The 13,141-nt window shown below is 42.1% G+C and overlaps 1 protein-coding gene across 1 annotated transcript; it reads right to left on the reverse strand.

Moving 5' to 3' along the window:
• Positions 1 to 3,553: 3,553 nt before the first annotated feature.
• LOC307081042 (creatine kinase U-type, mitochondrial-like) lies at positions 3,554 to 12,181 on the reverse strand. The gene is made up of 9 exons (XM_079744060.1): positions 11,923 to 12,181; positions 10,325 to 10,523; positions 9,470 to 9,565; positions 8,735 to 8,956; positions 8,450 to 8,535; positions 7,082 to 7,205; positions 6,451 to 6,585; positions 5,626 to 5,751; positions 3,554 to 4,714 (listed from the first exon to the last, which is right to left on the reverse strand). Exons 1-9 carry the CDS (start codon positions 12,069 to 12,071, stop codon positions 4,604 to 4,606), a joined length of 1,248 nt encoding a protein of 415 aa, XP_079600186.1. The 5' UTR covers positions 12,072 to 12,181; the 3' UTR covers positions 3,554 to 4,603.
• Between the last annotated feature and the right edge of the window lie 960 nt (positions 12,182 to 13,141).

The following is a 13,141-nucleotide window of genomic DNA, read 5'->3' on the forward strand; positions in this document are numbered from 1 at the left end:
CTAAACTAACCAGAGTGTGGCATCCTACCATTGGGTTTTGAACCTCGTCATTCTATCTCCGTCAGCCAATAAGAAGAAGGCACACATTATAGCCTTGTTTCAGTACCAATCCGAGTTCTTCAAAGTAAACATTTCTTGTGACGAATTGGTAGTAATGCCGAGAGAGATTTATATTAATCTTAATCAATGCTATGTCTACTCTAATTTGTCACCAGCTTCGAAGTTACCTCATTACCTTGGTATGTTGTAGAAGTTGGTTTGAGTAAGTAAAGGGTGAACACCTAGATCTTTATTCTTTATTTATCGGTTTCGTTATGTTCAGAGTTCAAACATGACACAGCCGGAAGTGTATTTATTCAGGAACACAATTAAAGAAACGTTGCATATATTTCTGTGATAATACAAATGTAAATATGCATACCTATGAAATGAGATGGGGATTAAAACACCAGTAGTGGACAAAATGTATTATATATATATATATATATATATATATATATATATATATATATATATATATATATATATATATATATATATATATATATATATATATATATATATATATTATTATTATTCTTGTGATGTTAATAATGATATCCATTCATTCATCCAAGATCGATGGCTTCTAATTTGGTGATTCTATTCAGATTAGTTCATTGTTTTTGTAAAGTTTTATTTCATGATGTAGGCCCTATTATTAAACAAAAGTGAGGACACAGCACAGACAGACAATGCTTTCAGGTCCTCCTCGGTCACGCTAACTGGCGTGTTCTGAGTGTCCTTGGTTGCTATCTGTGCAGGAACATGTTATTCAGTCGCCCATGGTAACAGTTAATCTATGCTCCATTATGTACGCATAATTCTAACTAAACACAGATCTCAGGTTACTTCGAATGGAATGAAAAATTATACGTCATCTGAAATTAATGTAACATATATTGGAATATATTTATTAGGAAGGAGGAGGATTGAGTGAATCAATAAATGTGTGACGAAGCTTCACTCTCACCTAATTGTGGGTATCAGCCTACTTATTTAGCTGTGGGCAGTGTTGTAGGCCTACCTGTGTTTTTCACACGGGACAGAGGTAGACCTTCAATAGGTAGTATTTTAAAAAAATGCTGCGGCTCCAAGTGACACATATTTCTAATGGTGCTGAAAAAATGAAGGAACAAGTAATCCTGGTTTTACACTAGTGGGTGTAACCTAATTAACTGGTGTCCGGTTGTGTGTCGTTTACAAAGTAGGAGGGTTCTTATTTGCTGACCTGATAATACCTAAAAGTGAGATGTCATATGATACTCTAAAAGATAACAATCGTTTTGTTAAGGAGGCCTAAAGCTACATGACCACCCTATGCAATATATGATGTAGGCCTATGTAGGTTATTCATTGAAAATGCTCACATGTTAAAATACATTATTGAAGGAATGGTGTAGCCTACATTGTACTTATAACGTCAAAGCTATGGCTGCTTAACATTTATATGTATTTATTTATAAATATTTGTCAGGGACAGTACTTTAATCGACATTTTAGTTTGCATTTAAACGTAGAGTTAGCAACAATTTACAAAAAAAACATATACCATAAATTAACTTTGGACCTATGGGTCCATGGGTTTGGCCCTGGCATAGGCCAAACCAACCAATAACAAATCGACTACACTGGCTAATAAGCAAACAGCGGCTACACATAGGTTGAAATCTTGGTCCTCTGTTTGATCTGTTCTTTAAAACGAAATTCACGTTTAATTATTTATCCAGAATTCAAAGTAAATTTACCAATTTATTAAAATGTCCTTCCTGCCCTCTATTATGTGTGATATTAGGTTACCTAAACCCTAGGCCTATTTTAGTGTATTGGATTTTTAGCGTAAAAATACAGAATCAGTATTTAACGAATTATTGAAATACATGAATGAATGAATCATTGTTGCAGTAAGATGGTTCAACCACTAGAGGGCGGTGATCTCTCGGTGATACATGCACCAGTTGTAATTGAAAATACGCTGTCAAACAGAGCCGTCGTCAGTGATCGAAATTGTAGTCAGGAGCAGGAATACGACAGTGAAGGTTGCAAATATTGCCTAGATTGTATATCTTAGTTGTAATGAGTCTGCAATTTGTTTCCTAAAATTTAAAATAATAAATAGAAACGAATGCATTGCATGCCACTGCAAAAAGAGAAGGTCATTAACAGCAGCACAAATTATTTGGAGAAAAGCCCTTCATGTTTCTTTCCTTAATTGAAGCACACGACTGTAATTTTGAATGTTCAACTGTATGAATGGTCAACTTTGAATGTTACCCTTGGCCAAGACCTTGGGTTGGCAGCTGATCCTTTTAATCCCATAAGAGCTGCCCTTCAGACTGGCTCCTGCTTACAGTAAATATACAGCTAAAGAGGAAGCCCAAAAACCATACTGAAAGGATTAAGAGCCAGATTCAATGTAGCCTGGAAAACTATGAATAGGATGCGACTGTTTCTTAGTGTTCCATAACAATGCTGTTATGGCTTTTTTACTGTTTTAACTGATCCCATTTGTTTTGTGATATATATATATGTCAGGCAAAACCTTTTTTTATTAACCTGTACATGTTTGAGATGGGGGGTCTTTACTTTGTGTGTGTGTGTGTGTGTGTGTGTGTGTGTGTGTGCGTGTGTGTGTGTGTGTGTGTGTCCGTGCGTGTGTTTGTTTGTGCGTATGTGTGCCCCAGATTTGAGAGTTATTCTCGGTACCCCTTCAGTCTTGAGTTGGAGTCCCTGTTTCCTCGGTGAGCTGGTTGTCATGGTAACCCAGTCTTCCATTTTCCGTGCCAGAGAACTGAGGTTCACATTATTATATGCATCGTACGCCCTTATGGAATCTGACAAAACCTCACTGTGTATTCATCTGTGAAAGAACAATATGGAGAGATTTGAAAGACACCAAGGGAGATAAACAGAGATGGAACAAGATGTGATTTAGAGGAAGAGAGAAGGGCGGTGGTGCTGGTGATGGTGGTGGGGGTCCCCTTCATATCTCAGCTGTGTGTTTCATTTCAACACTGAAGGCCCTGTTGTGAATGTACTACAGTATAGACAACAAGACAGTCATTGTGACGGGAGACATTGCTGTCTCAGAGCATGCACGTGTCACCAGATTGGGTTTCATTTAAAGCAAACTGCTGGTTTCTTTGTACAGCAATACAGCTACACATGTCCGTATTTCAAAGGCATAAATATTCACCAGAACATTGAATTGGGTTTTGGTCAACATTTTATAATGATCCTGCTACAATAGAACCTTGTTGGGAAATGTAATTATAGTATTAGTATTGCTATAGTTCTTGTTTAATATTGTCACAATACATCGCCTATGCTTACTTATCACAAACAGGCTGCCGGGCATTAATATCCATGGTTACAGCAGTCCACTCTGACTTTCAAGTTTGGCCTTAGTAAATCCGGGCAAAGTCCACTCAGAAACAAATAGCGGTATCAAGTTAAGGAATCATTTAAGGAAACATTGTGACAAAAGGAAAGCTAGGACAAGTATACTGCTAAATAGATGGTTTCTTTAATAAAACAGGCTACATTAAGACATTCAATGGTTGAGGTGAATGATATTGCTTCCTTAGCATATAGTGAGTCCAACCCAGTAAGCTTGACTTAATTTGTTTTAAAATGACTACTTTTTAAGACCCCGTTGTTGTTGTTGTTGTTGTTGTTATTGTTGTTGTTAGAGCAATGCTAAACCTCCCGGTTGACCCTGAGTCTTAGTGGTCGCTCTGTCCAGATCGATCTTGGATGGTAACAAAAAACACACACGCACACGCACTCCACACAATGGAGATCAGCGAACAAATGATTTAAAGGTGCTATAGGTAAGATTCAAGAGCTCTAATTTGAGTGTAATTTGTAAGAAATGCCATCGCCATCTGTCAGCTGTCACTTACTGAAATGCATTGTGAGAATATCTGTTCTGGTTGGCTCCATGCCTGCTTGTCTTCCCTGCGAGATGGAATCCATCTTGCCAGTGAACTGCACGCATGTCTGCAACACTTATCAATGGCGGAGAAACGTAGGGGGGGAGGGGATGTTTCTTGGGCTCTGTTAGGTCTTGATCCCTTCTGCTGTAATATCCTGCCCTCTCTCTTTAAAGAACGGTCAAATCGTACCTACAGCAGCTTTAACTATACAATCACAATGTTATAGATGTCTTCAGATTTAAGTTAAGTATTTCCAGTTAATACCGGGCATTGACAAACACACAAAGTATAGATCATGCTTGAGGAGAGATTATAGGCAACTCGGGGAGGGGGGGGGCACACAAAGCTGATTGATGAATCCTGAATGTATGAATGGTTGCCAAGACAAAGGTAGTCTGGTGCGCTCCGTTGGAAGCATGGCTGTATATTAATAATACACTATATATATAATGATAGACTGTATATATATTTCGATATAATATAATCTAGATTATATTACAGAGGGGTACAATGCAGATATCAGCCAGGAATAAAGGTAGCCACCATGGGTGCAATCCGGGACCGTCTGTGCATGTATGTATCCTGCCCAGGGGGGTTATGGGGAGGGGTTGTTCAGGGGAGGGGGTCTAGTTCCCTTTGGGTGATGCGGGCACTTTGATATCTTGGCCCTTCTCCAGTTTCTTCTCACACTCGATTAAGTAGTTGACCCCATCAACTACTGTCTGCACCAGCTGGACCTGAGGGGCACACAGTTACACAGTGAGGTTTGATGAGGCTTTGCCATGTCTATAGTGTGATGGGCAGAAAGGGGACAACCTTGCCCTGTCCCTCATGGCACGCTCAATAAGAATGGAAAACAACTCAAGGCTTGATTCTCAGCGTCAGTAATCAATTTGATTTGGCCAAACGGCCTCTTATCCATCATTTGAGGAACTGTTCAGCGCTCTCTTTCCATCTCTGACTGAGAGAGAGCAGAGCAGAGGACTACTGGGACGTCTGCAGGTAATTTAAACTGTGAACCTAAAGTGATGATGTTCAAGAGAGGGGTCGGCCGGCCAGCACTATTAGATGGCCCCAGTGTTGCCAGATTGTGCCTTATTTTCCGCCCTGGCTGCGCAGATTCGATTGGAAATCTGGCCCAATCTGGCAACACTGTTTGGTCCCCAGATCATTTGAAAAGGCTTTGCCATGACTTCAGGGTGTGGGTGGTTGTTAATGAGTGACTGTTGTTCCCCGGGGCAGGTAGGGAGGGCCATGATAAGCCGCAAAGAACTTGCAATGTAGTTCAACATTTTTTTGGTCCTGCGGGTAAATGCTAGCAACCGTTATGAGGGCGAAGATTTTACACAATTTTCACTTAACCTCGTGTGATAATAGTCTCACAAATCAGACTTTACATTAATATCTTAAGTCTGATGCCAGACAAGCTTAAATCTGGGTGAACAGGGGATTTCACATTCTTTGTCTCATATTTGTTATTCAATGTTGCTGGAGGAGTGGCACAAGTAACACAATTATTTTGTACTACCAAAACAGTTGTTTTTCAGCCTGCGTGTGTGTGTGTGTGTCTGTGTGTGTGTGCATGCATGCACATGCTAAAACATAGTAGAACTACACACGCCTGATGTGTGTGCGTGCGTGCGTGTACCTCAGACTGTCCCAGTCTGTCCAGGTTGGAGATGTCGAAGGTGCTGCCCACTGCAGCGGTGTCTACGCCTCCTGTCCCACGCTTCTGCAGACGCAGGTTGTCCAGGATTTTGCTAAAGCGAGGATCCTGGGGAAAAAAAAAACAGGCAGTTTGAAATCGACTGTAACACTCAAACAAATACCCTTTAAAACTAATTATCGAAAATCCTTGATAATAATTATTGATAGTAACATCGCTGCCTCAAAAAATTTCATACGCTAACTCTTAGTCATTTTGTACTTTTTTTCAGCTTCTGGCCAAATGCTTGAAGTTGATGAAGATCTTGCCCCATCTACATAAAAAAAAAGGCTGTTCTGGCACAGAGAAAGAACTTGAAAGAGAAGGTAGGTGAATGTGTGGCTCATTTAAGTAGGACGATCTGCTTTCTCCATCAATGCAATAACCTAGAACTCAATCCCCAGAGAATTCCGAGACTCCACATCTCTTAGCAGTTTTATATAACCATTAAGGTCTGGCTCAAGAAAGCCTCTAGTCAAAAATAAAGACATTTACTATATTACCTTTTCAATTTCCTTTAATAGCATTTTATCATATTGTATTGCATATTCATCTAATATGATTGCATCCCTGCCAAACGACGATGTTAACAAGTGTGAAGCAAATTTTGGTGCCATGTGAATTGTTCAAGGTCCCTGACAAATAGACAATAAGTTAACGATGCAAATTTAGGCGTTGTGCATGTGTGTGTGTGTGTGTGTGTGTGTGTGTGTGTGTGTGTGTGTGTGTGTGTGTGTGTGTGTGTGTGTGTGTGTGTGGACGGGGGACCTTGCTGAGCCGTGGCAGGTTGACGTGGACCCCGGCGCGGAGCCCGGTGCCCAGGTTAGAGGGGCAGGTGAGGATGTAGCCCAGCTTCTCATTCCACATGAACTCCCAGCCCTTCTCCTGGATCATCCTCTCCACCTGGCAGCACACAGGAACCACAGAGAGAGAAAGAAGTGGATGCTAATGTAAATGGCACTGTGTGTCTGTGACTCATTTATTCATTTGATTTTGCAAACTATATACCTGTAGTCTGTGTGGAATAGAGGTATGTTTAGTGATTTATTGTGAGTCAAAGTTAAATGAAATAACATTTATACGAAATACATTGTGCTCAAACTAACTAAACTTTCCTTGGAACACACATACGTTATCTCAAACTGTGTGTGTGTGTGTGTGTGTGTGTGTGTGTGTGTGTGTGTGTGTGGGTGTGGGTGTGGGTGTAGGCTTGGGTCTGGGTGTGTGTGTGTGTGTGCGCTTGCGTATGTGTGTGCGTTTTTGTCTGGCATTATAGCATGTGTCCCTTTAATGCAGATACCTGGAGGACACACGCACATACACACACACACACACAGACACACGCACACACACACACACACACACACGCACACACACACAAACATGCACACAGACTCACCTCTTTGAGGCCCCTGCAGAATCTATCAAACACCCTCTTCATGTTCCCTCCCTTCTCCATGGAGATGACCCTCGTGTGATCCTCCTCATTGATCCACACCAGGAACGTCTTCTCGTTGTTGTGCCTACAGAAGAGCACCGCATGCAACTGGCTCAGCACCCGGTTTTATTCCATCGCAAGAGAGTCCAAATTATAATATATATATACTGTAAGTAATCAAATACTACAATCGAGACAATTATACAGTCACAATCAGCCGAAACTGACACGAAATTTCATGTTATCAAGCAACATTTTGAAGTACCAAAGAAATGTCAAATTGCCCTTGCTGTGTGCCCAGTATTATTGAGGAAGGAGATTATTGATGAAGGATTTGTTATACTAAGGATTTTGTTTACCCTTCGCTGATGGAATTCTTCAGATCAATATCCGGTCAGAAAATACTATCCAGGTACACATTACATTTTATATTACGTTAGAGAATACCAGCTAAACAGTATATTCTTGACACCAAGAGCCTCAGACTGGTAGTCAATAGGTCAACATGACAGATCAAATGAACCTTGTTGGTTCCTACAACAACTGATTGATTAAGATTATATATGCAAAGTTTATCTTTAAAAGCAGACATGTTTCGAGGTGTACACTAACTATGGTTTAGTGCAGCCTCTCCAACATGCTGAGCCCTCCAATTGTTTTATGGGATTTGCTTTCTCCATTCAGTAAGTGTGAGATTAGTATGCAAAAACCAGGGCTGGGGAAACCTTTAGTCAATTAACTGTCAGTCAGTGATTCAATCGCTTATTTTTCTCTTTCTCTTCAGGGTAAGAAAGGAGTGACAAAGGAAACGGGTTTGTGTGCAAAGGAAGAAAGCAATTACTTGATATTTGAAAATGTTAAAAACAAAACTGGGCGGCTGGATTAGAACAGCCTGAAAAAATAGACGGGCACCGAGGGGAGGGAGAGAGACAGAGACCGGGAGAAACATAGTTCCAGAGGGCGAGATATGGATGAAAGACGATTCAATGTACCTGTAAGGTGATATGAACAAAGTGAGAGAGAGACAGAGAAGGGGAAACAGAAAGAGATGGACAGATGGAGAGAGAGAGAGAGAGAGAGAGAGAGAGAGAGAGAGAGAGAGTAAAAGAGAGAGAGAGAAGTTGAATTATTCAAACAGAGAGTCTGACATTGCCTAAGTGAAGGAAGGTTGGTGGTGATTGATCCGGGCCCGAGGTACCGTTGGGGTATATGTGTCCGGGAACCCAACGCTGACAAGGCAGCCTCTGTCTCCTGCCAGCCGCCCTCTCTTTCTATCCATCTATCGTTTCGATCGCTTGGGACTATTCTGAAAGTTGAAAGTGCTCTTACCAGATCCCACGGGCATCTGGCCAATCGCGCGCCATTCCCGCGCAGGTCAGCAGGGGGGACACGGGCTTGTCAAACAGGAAGTGATCCTGTGACACACACGGACACACACGGGAAATAAAAACAAATAGGTCCAACTGACGAAGACGCAACCTTGCGTCTTCGTTGCGTTCATGTATTATTACAAGTTGATCGCCATATGGTTCAGTAAGACCAGCGTAATGAATCTCATATATATATATTTATATTACACATGAGGAGGTGAGCGAGCGGCTCAGCTGGACTCACGTCAATGAGCTGCTGCTGCTCCGCCTCCGTCATCTGGGTGAGGCTGTAGTACTTCCCGGCCAGGTCCCCGCTGAGGCCGGCCAGGGCGTCCACCGTCACCCGCTCCACCTCCCGCCGCTCGGCCCGGGTGCAGGCGGGGGGCAGGCTCAGCCCCCGGATGCTGCGGCCCGTCCGCACGCGGGACGACAGCACGTAGCGCTCGTCAAACCGGCCCGAATGGAGCTGTTGGGGGGAAAAGGGGTTTTCTTCCTTGGTTGTTATGGGATGATAATGGGGAGGTTTGTGTCGGGATCTATGGTACCGTTACTTCATTTGGTGCATATGTTGCGTTAACCTAGGGCTGTGCAATTAATTTATGGTCAAACGATCTCCAAAATAATATAATCGAGTTGAAACTATTTGTTATATTCATTAAATGTTTCATAGGAATTGCAAAAATGAACAGCCGGATACATTTTTGTACATTATCTTTGTGTATTCTTTTAAGGGGAAATTTCTAAGTACTCAGTTACAAAGTCTATTTTTGGAGAGAAATGCTGAATAATTGCGTCATCAAACTCAAAAATTGTCGTTTGAATATTGGTGATTTCAATATTGACAAAAAAAATCGTTTTCCATAATCAAGCAGCCTCCCCAAAAATATGAAAGATTGTTCATCCCTTTTGCAAAGTGGGAGTTGTAGTATTGTCGGGAGTGGCCATGTGAGCGATGGTGTGCATTCCAGCTCCACCGCACCTTGCTTGAGTCCAGGTCGGTCGGGTGGGTCATTGTACGACAGTCGTAGCCATTGTGCCTCTCTTGGATGATGGGATCCAACAGGTCAGCAAATACCTGAAACCACAAGTTCATGACGTTGGGTGATTCATTCAAACAAATGCTTTATTTCATCAGATAAACTTTGGGTAATACTTTACAATAACATCACAACACCACAACTAGGAGTGGCCAGGCAGGTATTTGATGAGTAAAACCGGCTAACCAGTTGACTCAACCAGTGGAAACTTGCAGGCTGACCTATAAATCATACATCTTGGTGGGCACCCGCATTTGTGATATCACTAGAGGGTTGATTTTGACATTGCTTTCATATGACATATGACTTATTAGAAAGTGTTAACGGTCTTACAATACATAATATTCCTTCAATACTGCTGAAATAGTGTAATTGTGTGAACATTTTGACACATACTTAAAAAGACCCTCGTAAAAAAATTAACAATAGTACGCCCTCCCAACTATGAATAACTGCAGTGCTCATTAAATCCCCATACATCTGAGGCCTTAAGAATTCAGCAAATGAGGTTCCAGGCTATGAGTGGCTCCAATGGGTCTAAAAACAGCTCTCTCTCTGGCGCACATGTCCTGGATCTAAAACTCGACAGGGAGTCTGAAATGAGACGAATCGGAGAGGGAATCTTTTCTTTTAACAATGAGGCAGCAAGATCAAGTTAACGACCAACCATCAGAATACATGTGCTCACTCGACCCCAGCTCTGGTGAAACACTGGCTTGCTGAACTTGGCCGAAAGTATGCAACTGCCAATCCATGAACCCTACCAAGTGGCCAGATGCCAATAATAGTGCCCTGACCTCATAGGTCTCCTCGTCTCCGGCCACCATGCCCACGGTCTTGATGAAGGGGTGGCCTGGGTTGTCCACCCCGGTCTGGATGGCCTGGTCCAGGGTGTAGCCGTTGGGAGTGGACTTATCACACAGCTTGGCGTAGATGGCCGGCGTCAGGTGACTGGCCATGCAGTTGTTGTGCTGGCGGAGGTCCGGGTACTCGGCACTAGATTAGACACGCCGAGCCAGATAACAGGGTTACTTAGGTGATGCTGGTGACGGCCGTACTGTGGGATAAGAACCGGTATGTGGTTTGCCAGCACGTACCGGTGGTGGCAAACAGCAGGAGAGGTAATCATCATCTGCAAATACAATGGCCTGAGCTTTTTGTCCCTATATGTTGTTACATATGGACATCTGTTTTGTTGTTGGTTTTTTCACATTTTGAATAGTTTACTGTTCAAGGTGGGTGAGGAAGGAGGAGGGGGGTGGGGGGTAAGGGAAAGAACACACTGCACAGTGCGTCGCACTTTGAGGACAACTGCACACACTATATAAAGTATGACTCATAGCTGTCAGATCATCAGTAAGACAGCCCCCATTCATCCACAATGCTGCCATGAAAGGTTGTATTTAGAGATAGCAGACCACGTCACTCCAGTGCTGCTCTGGCTTTGTTTGCAGAAAGTAAAAAAAAAATGTAAATCAAAATTTAAAAAACGGTTTGTGAGGCGCTAAATTTGTTGAGGTGGTGGAGGATGTAGTCCAATAGATCATTCTCCCCTCACTGATCATTATTCCATAGGCCTACTACTATGACCTTTGTCGGTCAACCCTAATCTAGCCAAATGTAGCAGCCAGGTGAGTACAAAAATGTGTTTATTTTGTAAAACAAGGGAAATTACTAATTTTCAAATACTATGGATGTAGGTAGCTGATGCTCTATAAATCCCCCGGACTGTTCACTGTGTCATGTAGCTTGTGCTGTTAGCTATAGAGTTCAATGTCATCGAAATGTCGTCTAGGAGGATGAACACTATGTAGTGCAATATAATTGATGTAATATAGGCCTACTGCTCTTACAGAAATATTACAAAGTGCTGTTCCCTGGCAGGTAGGCTATCGATGTTTGGGTTATTTATAATGCAACGTGATTAGACTGTTGGGTGTGTTTTATTGAACATGACCCACCCTCCAGTTATCTCTATCATTAAACAACTATCGGACTATCGCCTTTCCGTGACCAACGGCACGTAGGCATGCGCCTCTTGATTGCTCAATAGGGCTGCGGATAATCTACCATATAGGAATAAATAATTCTCACATGACTGACATAGGCTATCCCATATCTGCACCTCCATCATTTACAAGAATTACCACAACCCTAATGATTTCCATGACTAGTGGGGGCAAGTGCATAGATTTGCTCCATGCAGTCTATGACAAAGGTGAGGCTGTCAAATTAAGGACAATGCGTGATTCCACTTTTGTGGATTAGAATTATGTTATTGATACCAATGGTCTACGTTAGCCTATTAGAACGGTTTTTTGAAGATGGGCTATCAATGAGCTGCCAACGAATAAAAAAAAAGGAGAGTCAGGTGTGATGGTGAACGGCGGGGTACCTGGCTGGGTACGATCTTCGTACGTGCGCACTGGCGGAGACATGTTCCCGGCGGAGCAAAACGGCCCCGGTTATAGATCCAGCACCGACCAAGGACAGGATGCCAACATTGCGTTTGGACGACAGGATTCGGTAGAAGTTGCTTGCCATCTTGCCCTCCGTTTGCAAAGCCCAAGAATGAGAAAGCCTACAGGTCAATGCTAGCCTCTTTGGTGTCTCTGTGTGTGTGTGTGTATATATGCTGCTCTATGGTGTGTGTGTGTGTGTGTGTGTGATCCTCTATGGTGTGTGACTCTTCTTATGGAATGAATCTGAGAAAGGCTGGAGGAGGCGCGCGTGATGTGAATGCCGAAGGACGCGCGCAACACACACACACACACACACACACACACACACACACACACACACACACACACACACACACACACACACTTGCTTAGTAATGCGATACGCCTGTAAGAAATGGGTTGGACCGCATATTTTTTTATAGCCTTATAAGGGACATGGCCCTACATTTTTTTTAATGAAAATACCAATATGACGTTAATTTGATATCGGTTTATATCAAACGCAATATTCGTTATAATTTGGCGCTCTAGATTGTTGACGATGGAATTTGAATTAACTTGTTTATGTCGATGTTTTTTTGCTTAAAATACCAAGCAAATATCATATTGACGCATCGCAGCGCACCATAGGCCTTGTGGCGGGATTCATTCTACAGGGCGCCAATGAGCCAAATTGTTAACGTCTTATATGCCATCTTTCTAAAATATTATCGATTATCGTAGCCATGATGAGTGATGAATAATAACGTTGACTAATAATATAATTTATTATATAGCAACCAATTCTAACATGTCCAGAAAAGTACAAATGCAAACATTCGCAATCTATCGCTGTCATTTCGTACAAGACCGAGGCTTTTGTTTGCAATACGGCCTGTCCATCAAAAAGGGGCAGGTTCGAAACGAATTGCTTAAAATAACACTTGTTGCAGATGAGGCTGATATTTTTGAGTGATTGGTTAACTTTTAATGGAATTAGACGTGTTATTTAACCTTCTATTGTTTTGTTATTTATCTGAACACTCTATGTTGATTGATTCTTTGCAGTGTAGCCTACAACCATTGTACAATTTGCCTATTTACATTTACCGGAGAGAAATTGCAAATAGGGGCAGACTTGGACGGTCAAATGGATTATCCTCTGGTTGGCCT

This window comes from Pollachius pollachius, assembly GCF_949987615.1.
Source record: "Pollachius pollachius genome assembly, chromosome: 9".
NCBI classification, from domain to species: domain Eukaryota; kingdom Metazoa; phylum Chordata; class Actinopteri; order Gadiformes; family Gadidae; genus Pollachius; species Pollachius pollachius.